This window comes from Papio anubis, chromosome 7 (assembly GCF_008728515.1).
Source record: "Papio anubis isolate 15944 chromosome 7, Panubis1.0, whole genome shotgun sequence".
NCBI lineage: Eukaryota > Metazoa > Chordata > Mammalia > Primates > Cercopithecidae > Papio > Papio anubis.
In genome coordinates, this window is record NC_044982.1 from 26,150,910 (window position 1) to 26,168,720 (window position 17,811).

The 17,811-nt window shown below is 37.2% G+C and overlaps 1 protein-coding gene across 14 annotated transcripts in view; it reads left to right on the forward strand.

Annotated features, from left to right (window-relative positions):
- Nucleotides 1-17,811, forward strand: part of CEP128 (centrosomal protein 128) — a 449,960-nt gene that overhangs the window by 423,739 nt on the left and 8,410 nt on the right. For all 14 annotated transcript variants that reach the window (XM_021941917.2, XM_021941915.2, XM_021941920.2 and 11 more), the window contains one exon: nt 17,649-17,757. In XM_021941917.2, the coding sequence (XP_021797609.2) occupies nt 17,649-17,757 (109 nt within the window). The remainder of the gene's footprint in view (nt 1-17,648; nt 17,758-17,811) is intronic.

The window sequence follows — 17,811 nt, forward strand, 5'->3', positions numbered from 1 at the left end:
AAGTACATTTTTTGTTCCTTGAACTCATTTCTCTCTCATTGAATCTTTGTGATTTGTTTATACCTTGCTCACAGCAATTAATGGCTGTTAGCACTTTCTCTCTCAAGTCAGCTATTTCTGTACATATCTTAAATCTTCTACAACAGTAGCTTCTAAAGCATGCTATGTATAATTCCTAGTACAATTCAAGATTGTAGGTGATGTATAAACATTTTTATTTTAATGACTATAAAAATATATCACTAATGGATTATTACATTGATTTTTACAGATATTGCTTAGGAATAGTAGTGGCAACCATGGGAGAATTTGAGAGAGCATTAACCCTACAATACTCCAGTTATCTCATTTATAACTACTCCATGCTTGTAAACTAATATGCAAATACAGCTCTGTGCTTCTCTCCATCCTTTAAGCCTCCCCTATACAGAGATTTAGAGTGCAAGGTTAACTTTTAAGTAAATGTAAGAGAAAACAGTAGTAAAAATATAGGTGAATATTGATGTTAGGGAAATGCTCTTCTACTAGATTGTATGGGCTTTTGAAGGCAAGCACTGCCTTGACTCCAGAACACACAGTGAGTGTACAACACATGTTAAATTGGTGATTTTAAAAACTTTTAAAAAATCATTTTCTAGTTTCAGCCTTTCTAAAATTCTAACAAAAATTTAATTACTATTTTTGCAGCAAAGATTACATGACACATTTAAAACCTTACAGGCAATCAAATCATGCTGAAATATGAAGATATGTTTATTCTCTTGAAGTGGTCAAGACTAACCTGCTCACCATATTTAACTAGTCAATTTCATCCTGCTCTTCAAAAATTAAACAAAAGGTTGCCAGTTGAATTGGTATTTTTTTCTTTGTTACAAAATCTGAAATTTGTAATGGATCTAAGGTGCTTATTCAGAAATCAACATGGGTACTTAGATGAGCATATTAATATTTTAACCTATTAGAGCCGCACTTTATCAAACCCAATTCCCTTAGCAAGCCACATGGTTTTACCCTTCCCAATAATCTACTCCACAAAAATATTAAGAAAAGAAAGATTGTGAACAAATGTAACTATATAAGCCATTTTTAATCATCTCTAATTCAAAATTCTAGGTACTAAATACCTAAGAAAAACCAATTAAATTTATTAGTTTTTAACAAACATCATGATATATTCATCCAAACAATGATTGTTTCCTTTAAAATAGTCACTTTAAGGCCGCATGTGGTGGCTCATGCCTATAATCCCAGCACTTTGGGAGGCTGAGGCGGGCAGATCACGAGGTCAGGAGATCGAGACCATCCTGGCTAACATGGTGAAGCCCTGTCTCTACTAAAATTACAAAAAAAAAAAAAAAAAATTAGCTGGGTATGGTGGTGGATGCCTGTAGTCCCAGCTACTCAGGAGGCTGAGGCAGGAGAATGGGGTGAACCCGGGAGGCAAAGCTTGCAGTGAGCCGAGATCGTGCCACTGCACTCCAGCCTGGGTGACAGAGTGAGACTCCATCTCAAGAAAAAAAAAAAAAAAAAAAAAAAAAAAAAACCAATAAAGTCACTTTAAGAGACTAAGCACTGATTCCTGTGAACCATCATTAAAAACATCTTCACACCCCTCTCTTTAATTTCTTATGTCAATGGCACATCTTTTTGAGTATGCTTGTTTGTGGCAAATTTTTATCCACTACGAGTGGATTTGGTTTCTGAAAATGGATTAAAGTCATGTGAAGCCAAGTCTGAAGTAAGTAAAAAGAAAAAAAATTGAGTAAAATCTTTTCATTATTGACACACTAGGAATATCTAATTTCATACAATAAAACATCAATTAGATATTAGTCCTATTATGAAAACTAGTCAAAGAGACTCAAATGGATTTATCTAGAAGAATATTTTCATAAATCTGTTAATATGGTAGATGAGTGTTGCTTTGTTTTTTTTTTTTAGATGGAATCTCACTCTGTCATCCAGGCTGGAGTGCAGTGATGGTCTTGACTCACTGCAACCTCCGCCTCCTGAGTTCAAGCAAGTCTCCTGCCTCAGCCTCCCAGGTAGCTGGGATCACAGGCATGTGCCACCATGCCTGGCTAATTTTTGTATTTTTAGTGGAGATGCGGTTTCACCATGTCGGCCAGGCTGGTCTGCAATGCCTGACCACAGATGATCTGCGATCTTCCACCTCCCAAAGTGCTGGGATTATAGGTGTGAGCCACTGTGTCTGGCTTGCTTTGGGTTTTTAATATTGTTGTATCAATTTGGATTCCCAATGGTAAATTTGCATAGTTTGCATAGTTAGAAGTACTGGTTGTTCACTGTTTCTGTCTGGATAGATTAGAATTATACAATGTTAATGCTGAGAGGACTCAGAGATGATCTGGTGCAGCCCCGTAATTTTTTTTACATCAAGACACTGAGAATGTGAGAGCAGTAATCTCCTGTTTCCCAGCTTCCACCACAGCAAACTTTAATTTCTGCACTTTGGTCAAGAAATGATCATCATATGACCATTTATTGAGTTCTTTAGTGTAGATGGCACAGTGCTAAATTGTGGAGTATTTGTATGGGTAGATGGAAAAGTGAGTAGATGGAAAGATGGGTAGATGGAGACAATCATAGCCTCACCCTCTTGGAAGTTAAAATGTAAAATAGCAGCCGCACAGATGGAGATATGGAGGGCAGACTTTAAGTAAAACATCTGCCCAGATTAAACTTTCAGATAGGAATAAAGTAGTTTACTGAGGAAGGGATTAAATTTTCTTGAGCACTGATAGAGAACTGGGAATTCAGAGTAGGGCAGAAATGGAGGGACAGTGCATTATTAGGCTAGAGACAAATTCAGGAAAATATTTTTGCCAGGGAATCTGAAATACATACGTGTTTGTTCCTTCTCTCCAGGGGAAGGGCTGGACAAATTAAAATTTTAAAAAATTAAATGTATCATTTGTCTCATACACTTTGAACTTATAATATTCCAGAGAGAAAAATACTTGGTGGGTATCATTAAATATTCATCATTAGAGATCAGTTTAGCAAAGACATTTAGTCAGGTTGGAACAGCTTTTTAAAAACCAATTACAATGTGGGTTATGAAAGAGAAGTGGAAGAAACCCAGGAAAAATATTAGAAAATGCAAGTCCCTTCACCCAGTGGAACTTTTGCAGAGATTTCTGGCTAACTAGCTTGTTGAGACTTAGGACAGCAATGAAAATAGGTCCTTGTGCTAAGTATATAAGAATTGGTAAGAAGCAAAAGCTGAGATCATTAGAATTGCAAAGAATGTTCCTTTTTAACAAATATTTCCTTTTTAATACTTAAGCTTTTGGTGCAAAGATAGCTAGGAATTGGAAACATTCATTTTATGGTCACCTTATAAAATTTACTTTTATAGAAGTTCCACAAATTAATTATCAGTATAGAATTAGAGGAGATGACAGTTTTGTTTTGTTTTGTTTTTTATATTCTGTTATGTTGATTGTTCAAAGCATTTTGAAATATTTTTATTTGAGGGTAGTCTTTTAGGGTTAACTTGGCTAGTTTTGTTTCGAGGTAATATAAAAAATTCTGACAATATTTTGTAGACTTATATTAGAACTTAAAGATATAATAGAGTTAAACCTCCTCATTTTCCAAAAGTGAAAGAAATAAATTGAGTGATTGAATCATGAATAAGTCAACAATTGTAAAGGGAAGGAATAACAGTCATAAATGTGCTTTCACCTATTAACAGTGTCAAAATATATGAAGAAAAAACTGATAGAATTGTAAGGAAAAATAGTCAAATCCATAATTATAGTTGGAGATTTCAACATTCCTTTTTCAGCAATTTATAAAACAGTAGGCAGAAAGTCAGTAAAGATACAGAAGACTTGAACAATACTATTAACCAAGTAAATTTAATTGACATTTATAGAATACGTCCCCCAAAACAGCTAATTACACATATTTTTCATGTACACATTGAATATTTCCCAAGGTAGACTATATTCTGAGTCATAATGAGAGACAGGGCTACGTGGATTTCCTAGGCCAACTAAGAATCCCTAAGCCTAGTTGGGAAGGTGACCGCATCCACCTTTAAATACGGGGCTTGCAACTTAGCTCACATCTGACCAATCAGGTAGTAAAAAGAGCTCACTAAAATGCTAATTAGGCTAAAACAGGAGGTAAAGAAATAGCCAATCATCTATCACCTGAGAGCATGGGGGAGGGACAATGCTCAGGATATAAACCCAGGCATTCGAGCTGGCAATGGCAACCCCCTTTGGGTCCCCTCCCATTGTATGGGAGTTCTGTTTTCACTCTATTAAATCTTGCAACTGCATGTTCTTCTGGTCTGTGTTTGTTACGGCTGGAGCTGAGCTTTCGCTCGCCGTCCACCACTGCTGTTTGCTGCCGTTGCAGACCCGCCACTGACTTCCACCCCTCTGGATCTGGCAGGGTGTCCACTGCGCTCCTGATCTAGCGAGGTGCCCATTGCCACTCCCAATCAGGCTAAAGTCTTGCCATTGTTCCTGCATGGCTAAGTATCCTGGTTCATCTTAATCAAGCTGAACGCTAGTTGCTGGGTTCCACGGTTCTCTTCTGTGACCCACGGCTTCTAATAGAGCTATAACACTCACCACATGGCTCAGGATTCCATTCCTTGGAATCCATGAGGCCAAGAACCCCAGGTCAGAGAACAAAAGGCTTGCCACCATCTTGGGAGCTCTAAGAACAAGGACCCCCCCAGTAACAATAAAACAAATTTCAATAAATTTAAAATGATTGAAATTATACAATATATGTTGTCTGTCCACAACAGAATGGAATTAGAAATTAATAACAGAAAGATACCTAAAAATTTCCCAAATATTTAGAAGTTAAACATGATACTTCAAATAATCCATGGATGTGTCAAGAAAATCAAAAGAAAAATTAGAAAATATTTTACCTATATAAAAATTAATATACAATTTATCCAAATTTGTGAGATCATCTAAAAAGTGCTCAGAGGGAAATCTGTAACATGAAATGTGTATATTACAAAAGAAAAAATGTTTCAAATCAATAGTCTGTGCTTCCATTGTAAACAACTAGAAGACCAAGAGCTAATTAAACCCAAAGTAAGTAAAAGCAAGGATACAGTACATTTAAGATCAATGAAATTAAAAAAATAAATTACCTAAAAGCAGATTCTTCGAAAAAATCGATAAGAATTAAAAATCTCTAGCCAGACTGATTAGGACAAAAAAGAAGATACGGCCGGGTGCGGTGGCTCATGCCTGTAATCCCAGCACTTTGGGAGGCCGAGGCAGGCGGATCACAAGGTCAGGAGATCGAGACCACGGTGAAACCCCGTCTTTACTGAAAATACAAAAAATTAGCCAGGCGCGATGGCGGGTGCCTGTAGTCCCAGCTACTCAGGAGGCTGAGGCAGGAGAATGGCCTGAACCCGGGAGGCGGAGCTTGCAGTGAGCCAAGATCGAGCCACTGCACTCCAGCCTGGGCCACAGAGTGAGACTCCATCTCAAAAAAAAAAAAAAAAAAAAGAGAGAGAGAGAAGATACAAATGGCCAATATTAGGAATGAAAGAAGAACATTACTACAGCTCCTAATGATAGAATAATCAGGGGGAGGAGGCAGAGCAAGATGGTCAAATAGAACCCTCCAGCAATTGTCCCCCTATCTCTCTCTCAGGAAAACCAAATTGAACAACTAACTATCCAGACAAAAAAAAGCACTCCTATACGAATCAAAATTCAGGTGAGCAATCACAGTATCTGGTTCTAACATCATATCAAGGAAAAAGGCACTGAAGAGGGTAGGAAAGACTATCTTGAATTGCCTACATTTCCCCACTCCTCCTCCATCCTCTGGCAGCAGCCATGTGGTGGGAGAGAGAATCTGTGTGTTTTGGGGAGAGAGAGAACAGTGATTGTGGAACTTTGCATGGGAACTCAGTGCTACCCTGTCACAGTGGAAAGCAACACAAGTCAGAATTTAGTCATGCCCATGGAGGAAGCATTTAGACGAGCACTAGCCAGAAGGGAATCATCCATCCTGATAGTTGGAATCTGAGTTCTAGCTAGACCCATCACTATGGACTAAAGCTCTCTGGGATCCTAAATAAACTTGAAAGGCAGTTTAGCCACAAGGACAAGCCTGGTACCGTGCTGGGCTTGGAGCTATTGGTGTGACCTAGTAAGACAATAGCCAGGGCTATCAAGGGAGTGCTAGCATCACCTATCCCCCAGCTAAGGCAATACAGCTCAAAGCTCCAGGAGACACTCCTTCCTTCAGATTTAGTTGGGGAAAGGAGGAGAGTAAAGAGGACTTTGTTTTGCAACTTGGATATCAGCTTAGCCATAGTAGAATAGGGTACCAGGCAGAGTCCCGAAGCCCTCATTCCATGATCTAGCTCCCAGATAACATTTCTAGACACATCCTGGGTCAGAAGGGAACCTGCTGTGTTGAAGAAAGGACCCAGTCATGACAAGATTTATCACCTGCTGACTAAAGAGCCTGTAGGTCTTGCACACCTGTAATCCCAGCACTTTGGGAGGCTGAGGTGGCCGAATCACCTGAGGTCAGGAATTCAAGACCAGCCTGGCTAACATGGTGAAACCCCGTTTCTACTAAAAATACAAAAAAATTAACTGGGTGTGGTGGTATGCACCTGTAATCCCAGCTGCTCAGGAGGCTGAGGCAGGAGAATTGCTTGAACCCGGGAGGTGGAGGTTGCAGTGAGCTGCCATCGCACCATTGCCCTCCAGCTTCGGCAACAAAAGTGAAACTCCATCTCAAAAAAAAAAAACCCTAAGTGGTACCTAGGCAGTACTCGCCACAGGCCTTAGGTAAGACCCAGGCCTGTGCTAGCTTCAGGTGTGACCCAGCACATTCTCAGCTGTAGTTGTCACAGGGAAAGACTTCCTGCTTGAGAAAAGGAAAGAGAAGAGTAAAGGGGACTTTGTCTTGCAGCTTGGGCAACAGCTCAGGCACAGTGGGGATGCTGATTCCAGGTCTTGGCTTCTGGACAACATTTCTGAAATAGCCTTAGACCAGTTAGGAGCCTGTTACCCTGAAGGGAGAGACCCAGGCCTGGCAGCATTCACTACAAGCTGAATGAAGAGCCCTCAACATTATCTGGTTGACAGTTTGTTGAGTGAACATCGGTAGTAGTTAGGCAGTACTCATCATGGGCCTGGGGCTATGGTGGCCACAGAGAGAGACTCTTTCTTCATGAGGAAAGAAGAGTGAAAAGTAGGAAGGACTTTGTCTTCTGGCTTGTGTGTCAGCTCAGCTTCAGTAGAATAGAGCAGCAAGTAGATCCCTAAAGTTTCCAACTCTGGACCCTGGCTCCTGGATGGCATTCTGGATCTGCCCTGGGCTGGGGCAGAGCTCACTGCTCTGAAGGAAAGGCCACAAGCATGGCTGGATTCACTACCTGCTAACTGGAAAAGCTACAGGCCTTGAGTGAACATGACCAGTAGCCAGGAGTTAGTCACATGGACCCAGCAGAGTCCTAGTGGTGATGGCCACAGGGATGTTTCTGTCACCTCTTCCCCATCTCCAGGCAGCTTATCATGGAGAGAGAGAGTTCATTGATTTGGCAGAAATTAGAGGAAGAGAACAAGAGACTGCCTGGTAACCCAGGGAATTCTCATGGATCTTATTCAAGACCACCAGGCAATACCTCTATAAGTCTGCAAGAGTCACAGTGATACTGGGCTTCAGGTGCCGTTTAATGCAGACAAAGCTGCAGTGACCGAAGACTTAGATCACAACACTCAATTCCCTTTGAATACTTGGAAACCCTTCTCAGAAAGGATGGATCCAAACAAGCCCAGACTGCCAAGGCTACAATAAATACCTAACTCTTTAGGGCTCAGACACTGACAAATATCCCCCAGCATCAGAACCATCCATGAAAACATGCCCTCACCAAACAAACTAAACACACCAGGGACCAATCCTGGAGTGACAGAAATATGTGACTTTTAAGAGAGTTCAAAATAGCTGTTTAAATAGCACCACAAAATTCAAGATAACACAGAGACGGAATTTAGAATCCTATTAGATAAACTTAACAAAGAGATTGAAATAATATTTAAAAATCAAGCAGAAATTCTGGAGCTAAAAAATTTAATTGACATACTGAAGAATGCATGAGTCACTCAAAAGCAGAATTGCTTAAGCAGAAGAAATAATTAGTGAGCTTAAAGACAGGCTATTTGAAAATATATAGTCAGAGGAGACAAAAAAAAAATAAAAAATAATGAAGCATACCAATAAGATCTAGAAAATAGCCTCTGTTGATGAAAAGAGTCAAACTTTGTAAAATATTTGAAGAGATTTATTCTGAACCAAATACGAGTGACCTTAGCCCATGACACAGCCCTTAGGAGGGTCCTGACAATATGTGCCCAAGGTGGTTGGGGTACAGCTTGGTTTTATATATTTTAGGGAGGCATGAGACATCAATCAAATACATTTGAGAAATACATTGGTTTGGTTCAGAAAGATGGGACAACTCAAAGCAGGGGCTTCCAGGCTATAGGTAAATTTAAACATTTTCTGGTTGACAATTAGTTGAGGTTGTCTAAAGACCTGGGATCAATAGAAAGGAAATATTCAGGTTAAGATAAAAGATTGTGGAGACCAAGGTCTTTTTGAAGTCTTATAGTGGCTGCCCTTAGAGACAATAGATGACAAATATTTCCTATTCAGATCGTTAAAGGGTGCTAGACTTTTAGTTAATCTCTTCAGGATTGGGAGGGCCTGAAGAAAAAGATCTAGCTATGTTAATAGAGATTCTTTACAAATGCAGTTTTTCCCACACAAAGGATGGCTTTGCAGGGCCATTTCAAGATATGGCAGAAAAACATGTTTTGGGGTAAAATATTTTTATTTTCTTCCTTGTATTGTAATGCTATGCCAGAGTCAGATTGGAAAGTAAGTCATGATATATAGAATTAAATAAAACCCATCTGATGAGAATTTATAGTTTGTAGGGCACAACTCCCCAGACCCCTTAGACAGGAATTTGGGTAAGATTAAAAAATAGAGCTTAGTCTTCACCTCAAAAGGACAGATACAAGAGTTATTGGCCTTAAAGAGGAGCTAGAGAGAGAGATTGGAATAGAAAGTCTTTCAATGAAATAATAACAGAGAACTTTCCAAAACTACAGAAAGATATAAATATTTAAGTACAAGAAGGTTATAGAACACCAAGTAAATTTAACCCAAATAAGACTACCTCAAAACATATAACTCCCAAGGGTCAAGTATTAGGAAAAAAATTAAAAGCAACAAGATTAAAGAAACAAATTATATACAAAGGAGCTCCCATCCATCTGTCAGCAGACTTTTCAGTGGAAATCTTACAGGCCAGGAGAGATAGGCATGACATATTTAAATTGCTGAAGAAATACAACTTTTATGCTAAAATAGTATATCCGGGAAAAATATCCTTCAAATGTGAAGGGGAAGTGAAGACTTTCCCAGACAAACAAAAGCTGAGGGTATTTATCAACACTAGACCAGTCCTATAACAAAAGCTAATGGGAGTCCTTCAATCTGACATAAAAGGATGTTGACAAGCAATACTATATCATTTGAAGGTACAAAACTCACTGGTAATGGTAAGTACACAGAAAAATCTGAATATTATAACACTGTAATTACAGTGTATAAGGTACTCATGTCTTCAGTAGAAAGACTAAAAGATAAGTCAATCAAAACTAATAATAAATACAACTCTTCAGGGCATAAATAGCATAAGATAAAAATAGAGACAAAGAAATTTAAAAGTGGGAGGGGTGAAGTTAAAGTGTTTTTATTAGTTTTCTCTTTGCTTGTTTGTTAGTTTGCTTGTTCTTGAAGTGTTATCATTAGTTAAAAATAACATGTTATGTTATTTGCAAACCTCATGATAACCTTAAATCAAAAAACCTACAACAGATACACAAAAAATAAAAAGCAAGAAATTAAAACATACTACCAGAAGAAATTGCTTTCACAAAAAGGAAGACAGGAAGAAGACGACCAGAAAACAAACATAAAATGAATAACAAAATGACAGGAGTAAGTTCTTGCTTATCAATAGTAACAGTGATTGTAAATAGACTAAATTCTCCAATCAGAAGACACAGAATGACTGAATGGATTGAAAAAGGAAACAAGACCCAATGGTCTGTTGCCTACAAGAAACACACTTTACCTATAAAGACATATGTTGACTAAAAATAAACGGACGGAAAATGATACTTCATGCAAACAGAAACCCAAAACAGCAGGAGTAGCTATACTTACATCAGAAAAAATAGATCTCAAAGCAAAAATCTATAAAAAGAGACAAGGTTATCATGTAATGATAAAGAGGTGCATTCAGCAAGAGGATATAACAATTGTAAATATATATGCACCCAACACTGGAGTTCCCAGATATATAAAGCCAATATTATTGGAGCTAAAGAGAGAGATAGATACCAATACAATAATAGCTGAAGACTTCAACACCCCACTTTCAGCATTGGACAGATTGTCCAGACAGAAAATCAACAAAGAAGCGTAAGACTTAATCTGTAGTATAGACCAGATGAACCTAATAGATATGTACAGAACATTTCATCCAGTAGTTGCAGAAGACATTCTTCTCCTCAGCACATGGATCGTTGACAGGGATAGACCATATGTTTGGTCACAAAACAGTTCTTTAAAAATTCTTTAAAGAACTTCTTTAAAAAAAGAATTTCTTTAAAAATTCAAAAAAATTGAAAGACCAAGTATCGTATCTGACCACAAGGGAATAAAACTAGAAATCAATTTGGAAACTATACAAACACATGGAAATTAAACAGTATGCTCTTGAATGACTAGTGGGTCAATAAAGAAACTAAGAGAAATTTAAAAATTACTTGAAACAAATGAAAATGGAAGCATAACATATCAAAACCTATGGGGTACAGCAAAAGCAGTACTAAGAGGAAAGTTTAGAGCAATAAATGCCTACATCAGAAAAGCAGAAGAACTTCAAATAAAAAACTGAGTGATACATCTTAAAGAACCAGAAAGCAAAAGAAAACTAAACTCAAAATTAGTAGAAGAAAAGAAATAATGAAGATCAGAGTAGATATAAATGAAAGTGAAATGAAAAAAATACAAAATATCAACTAAACAAAAAGTTTTTTTTTGAAAAGATAAAATTGACAAATCTTTAGCCACAATAAGAAAAAGAGAGAAAAGACCCAAATAAATAAAATCTGAGATGAAAATGGAGACATTACACCTGATACTGCAGAGAGGATCATTAGAGACTTCAATGAGTAACTATATGCCAATAAATAGGAAAGCTTAGATAAAATGGATACATTCTAGACATATACAACCTACTAAGATTGAACTTCCCGAAAACATCCAAAATCTGAATAGACCAATAACAAGTAATGAGATTGAAGCCATAGTAAAAAGGCTCCCAGCAAAGAAAAACCTGGGACTTGATGGCTTCACTGCTGAATTCTATCAAACACTTAAAGAACTAATACCAATCTTACTCAACCTATTTCAAAGAATAGAGGAGGAGGGAATACTTCCAAACTCATTCTATGAGGCCAGTATTACCCTGACACCAAAACCAGAAGAAGACACATAAAAAAAAAAAAACCCCACAGGTCAATATCTCTGATGAACATTGATGAAAAAAATCTCCAACAGAATTCTGGCAAACCAAATTCAATAATCTATTAAAAAGATTATTCATAATAGACCAGGGATGCAAAAATGGTTTAACATACACAAATCCACCAGTGTCATACATCATACTAACAGAATGAAGGACAAAATTCACATGATCATTTCAAATGAAAAAGCATTTGATAAAATTAAACATCCTTCATATTAAAAAGCCTCAAAAACCTCAGGTTTTAGAGGGATTTTAAAAGGAACATATCTCAACACAATAAAAGTCATATATGACAGGCCCACAGCTAGTATTATACTGAACAAGAAACAACTGAAAACCCTTCCTCTAAGATCTGTAAGAAGACAAGGATGCCCACTTTCCCTAGCTGTTACACATAGCCTTGGAAGTCCTAGTTAAGAGCAATCAGAGAAGAGAAAGAAATAAGGGGTGTCCAAACTGGAAAGGAAGAAGTCAATTATTCTTGTTTGCCGATGATATGATCTTCTACTTGAAAAAATCTAGACTGTACTGAGAAGCTATTAGAACTGTTAAACTAATTCAGTAAATTTGAAGGATACAAAATCTACACACAAAAATTAGTAGCGTTTTTATATTTCAACAGTGGACAATGTGAAAAAGAAATCAAAAAAGTAATCCTATTTACAGTACCCACAAATAAGATACCTAGGAATACACATAACCAAAGAAGTGAAGGATCTCCACAATGAAAACTATAAAACACTGATATGAGAAATTGAAGAGGACACACACACAAAAAATGGAAAGATATTTTATAGTCATGGATTGTAAAAATACTGTTGAAATGTCCATACTACCCAAAGCAATCTACAAATTCAGTGCAATTCATGTGAAAAGATCAATGACATTCTTCATGGAAATAGAAAAAACTATCCAAAAATTTATATAGAACCACAAGACCCAGAATAGCCAAAGCCATCCTGAGCAAAAAGAACTAAGCTGGAGGAATCACATTACTTGACTTCAAATTACACTACAGAGCTATAGTAACCAAAACAGCAGGTTGCTGGCATAAAAACAGACACATAGACCAATGGAACAGAATAGAGAGCCCAGAAACAAATCCGTACATTTACAGTGAACTTACTTTTGACAGAGTTTCCAAGAACATACATTGGGGGAAAAGACAGTCTCTTTGATAAATATTACTGTAAAAACTGGATATTCATATGCAGAAAAATGAAACTAGAATGTCTATCTCTTATCATATACAAAATTCAGATCATAATGAATTAAAGACATAGATGACCTCAAATTATGAAGCTACTATAAGAAAAAAGAAATTCTCCAGGATATTGGATTGTACAAAGACTTTGAGGAATACCCCAGAAGTACAGACAACCAAAGCTGGAGAGCTGGAATCACATAAAGTTAAAAAGATTCTGCACATTAAACAAAACAATCAGCCTCATGAAAAGACAACCCCAGAATAGGAGAACATTTTTGCAAACTATCCATCTAATAAGGGATTAATAACCGTAATACATAAGGAACTCAACTCCATAGAGGATAAAACCTAATAATTTGATTTAAAAACAGGCAAAAGATCTGGATAGTCATTTCTCAAAAGAAGATATAAAATGGCAAACAGGTGTAGGAAATGGGCTCAAGATCATTGAGAAATGTAAATCACAATTCTAAGATATCATCTCACCTCAGTTAAAGTGGCTTTTACCCAAAAGACAGGCCATAACAAATGCTGGCAAGGATGTGGAGAAAGAGGAACCCCCATACACTGTTGGTTGGAATGTAAATTAGTACAGCCACTGTGGAGAACAGTATGGAGGAGTTTCGAAAAGCAAAAAGTAGAACTATTAGATGATCCAGCTAGGTATCCCACTTCTAGGTATACAGTGACCAAATGGGAGGTCATTGCATCATGGGGGTGGTTTTCCCCATGCTGTTCTTGTGATGATGAGGGAGTTCTCATGAGATCTGATGGTTTTCAAACTGACAGTTTCCAATGCTCGCTCTCTCCTGGTGCCATGTGAAGTAGGCCCTTACTTTCCCTTCTCCTTCCGCCATGATGGTAAGTTTTCTGAGACCTCCCCAGCCGTCTGGAACTGTGAATCAGTTAAACCTTTTTTCTTCATAAACTACCCAGTCTCCGGTAGTTCTTTATCACAGTGTGAAATCAGACTAATACAGGATTATTGCACTCTGTATGCTTGTATCAAAATACCTCATGTTCTCCATAAATATACGCACCTATTTTGTACCCATAAAAAGGTTCTAAATAATTTTTAACAACGTATGTTTAGTAAATGTTATGAATAACTCTACCAATAAATTTTTCAACTAAAATGAAATTGATATTTTTTAAAGCCTTAAAATGTATCATTCAGTAATTTCAATTCTAGGAATTTATATTAAATACATGAAAATATGGACAAAAGTTTTTATACCAAGATGTTTATCAAATGATTATTTATAACAGAGAATACTGAAATCAATTGTAAATTTTGAACAATATGAGATTAGTAAACTAAAATACTAAATAACCCTAATAATGATAACAATGATCATGATAGAGAAAATTCCTATGAAAAAATAGGAAACAAAATTGTCAACGAAGGTGATCTCCATATAAACAGATATTTATAAGTAAGACCTGGGAAAATGTATCCTTAAATTATGCTAATAAGTTTTTATTTTAAAATATTTGTTGAATAATTTTTCTCCAAAATTTTCCCCATATTTTTAAAATTTGCTAGAATGAAATATGTCAGTGCCATATTTTGACTGTCATATGCCAAGTAGCTGGCTTTATCATTAAAAATTTAAATTAGCCCAGGCACTGTGGCTCATGCCTGTAATCCCAGCACTTTGGGAGGCCAAGGCAGGTGGATCACCTGAGGTCAGGAGTTCGAGACCATCCTGACCAACTAAAAATACAAAATATACAAATTAGCTAGGCATGGTGGTACATGCCTGTAATCCCAGCTACTGGGGGTGCTGAGGCAGGAAGATCACTTGAACCTGGGAGGCAGAGGTTGCAGTGAGCCAAGATTGTGCCACTGCACTCCAGCCTGGGCAACTGAGCAAGACTCTGTCTCAAAAAAACAAAAAATAACAAGAATAATAAATTATTATTTTTCTCTAAATAGAAAATATATAACCAATGCTTTGATGCCAGTTGACTTTGTTTTAGAAATTTAAAACCATGCCTTTTAGGATGAATGAATAGTATTTAAATATCTTTGTTTAATTCATCCTTCCTCTGGTAGGCACATTTTGAGGCCACCATGACACCATCTGTTTCAACAAGATACTCAAACCTGTGTCTCTACTCTTTTCCTCTCACTGTCTTTCCCAATTGTGGCATCAGTGAGTAAAATGTGTTTGCTTTCCCTTATTGACCTCTAATCATCAAAGCATCTTTTAGTGGGAAACCATTTATTATGCTTTTCTCTTTCAAAACCATGATTTATATCAAAACCATGATTCAGTGGAGATTTCTAGCATTGGTTGAGATGATAACCCTCTTCTCCATTTATACATCTTCCAATTCCAGCCACACCTGTAGTATGTCACATCTGAACTCCAGTAGCTAGTTTACCTGTCTCTAGTTGCCCAATGTCAGCTCATTCTAAAGTAGTTGTTGGAATACATTTGGAGCATAATGTATATCCTTTCCTTTCTAGAGATCCTGAAGTGAATGACTTCAAGTTTCTTATGAAATTCCCATAATCAGTGAAAACTGAAAATCACTTGGTTAAAAACTTCAGGGTCTTCATCTTAAATCTAGCTAACCTCCTGTATTAGTCTGATCTTGTGTTGCTATAAAGAAATACCTGAGCCTGGGTAGTTTACAAAGAAATTGGCTCACGGTTCTGCAGGCTCTACAGGCATGGTATCGGCATCTGCTTGGCTTTGGGGGAGGCCTCAGGGAACTTTTACTCATGGCAGAAGGTGAAGCAGGCACAGGCACTTCACATGGCAAAAGCAGCAGCAAGAGGTGAGGGGAGGTGCCACACACTTAAAAAACCAGATCTCCCCAGTACTCACTATTGCAAGGACGGCACCAAGCCATGAGGGATCCGCCCCCATGACCCAAACACCTCCCACCAGGCCCCATCGCCAACACTGGGGAGTACACTTCAACCTGAGATTGGGGCATGGGCAAATACCCTAACTATATCATCTCCCTTTGGTACATGAAAGCTAATGATCTTGAACCACCTGAGGATTATGTTCGTGCCTTTGGCTCAAAGTATATGGACCTTTTAAAAACATTTTTTTAAATATTTGCCCTTTCTTTTGCACTTACGTACATTGTATGTGACACAGAAATAAAATATAGTTGGTACTTGGTATAGAGAAGGACAGCTAATTCATCAGATGGTCATGTTACATGAGGCCTTACTCCATGTGGGGACCATATTTTGAGAAATCTTTCTGGGCCACCTAACCCACAGATATGGAATTTTTGCCAACATTTCTTGATGCCTTCATCTCCCTAGAACCCCACTGTTATCCTCAGTTATGGTCTTAACTGGTATTCATACTTCAATCCTGTGCTGCTTCCATTCATTTTCCAAACAGAGGCCCAAGTAATCTTTGGGAAAAAAAATAAAGTTTGTCATCCTTCTCCTTTAAAGTCTTGATTGCCTTCTGATTGTACTTTAAAAGAAAAAGAAGTTTCAAATCCTGAGCATGGCCCTGGATCTCACTGTAATCTCTTCCTCCAGGCTCAGTGTACCTAAGCTGTGGGGCCTTCCTCCAGTTCTTGAGACACACCAAGCTCTTTCTCACCTCTGCACTTACTTGAGTCTGGAACATTATTCCCTGACTGCCCTCCCTGATCCTTCTCCTCACCTTCCGCTTTCTCATGCCCCACCAATACATTTTCACCTGGCTGATTTCGTGGATTCACATTCCACATTCAAACATTGCCTTAACTATCACCTCCCAGAGGGGTCTTATCTGAATCCTAAATCTAAACTTGGTTCTTCCTGTTATTACCTGTTTTTATAGCACTTATCATAGTTTTTAATCATGTCATTTGTTTAATGCCTTTCTCTTCTGCAAGCCTGAAGGCTTTCTGACTGTAGACCCCAATGCCTTGCTTTCTCTTAGCCTACCACATAGGTGCCCAATAAATTATTGTGAGTGAATGAATGAATGAGTGAAAGAAGGAAAAAAATCACAAGTATGATAAATAAGTAGGAAACATTCATGGGAAGAAAGTGCAGTTTTACTATTTATCAAAGGAAAGTATATTAAACACCTATTTTAAATCTATTTATTTTATTAGTAAAATTATTTAACGTTATAGCTGAGGTATGTGGAGAAGGACACATTCATATAATACATAAGGAGAAGGACCTTTTCTGGGTTCATTTTCATTTACTAAATATTTATTAAATGAGTGAGAGGATGAATATAATCTAGAAAGCAGTCTTCCTAAATGTATTTTAAAACATCAAAATTATTTTTATTGACCCAGTATTTTTTCATGAGAATTCGTCATAAGGAATAGGCCTAGATATGGAAAAGGTTATATGTCTAAAGATATTTCTCACAGTGTCATGTATATGAGTAAAACATTGGAAACCACCTAAATGCCAATAAAATATGGCTGAGTAAAACATAGTATATCCACTAGATAGTATAAGAGTATCTCATAAGCTAAATGTTAGGATAAATAATGACTTCAAAAATGTTTATAGCATAAGTTTAAGTTAAACACAAAGTTTTATAAATTCTATTCATGGGGGAAAAAAGACTGGAAAGAAATATGTCATGCTGCTATAGCAATGGATGATTTCTCCTTTTTTTCCAAATTTTCCTTAACTTGCCCATATTTGATTTTTACAGTGATTATAGTTATATTAAATTGTGCATGTACAACATAGCTTGTATATTAAGATTTAATTTCAGCTTCAGTACATTTAAATGAGTCTTGATCCTTACCTTGTGTAATCATTGAAATGTTGTGCCTTTTTTTCCTTAGGGTGACAGAACCTTTCCAGAAGGTTCCCACACTCATGGGTTAGATCACTCATCGTCTTGGCAGGATCACAGTCGCTTCCTGTCTAGTCCAAGATTTTCATACATGAACTGTAAGTAATTAAGTCCTGTACCCGTTTTTAAATTAGATTTAAGAAAATGCAACA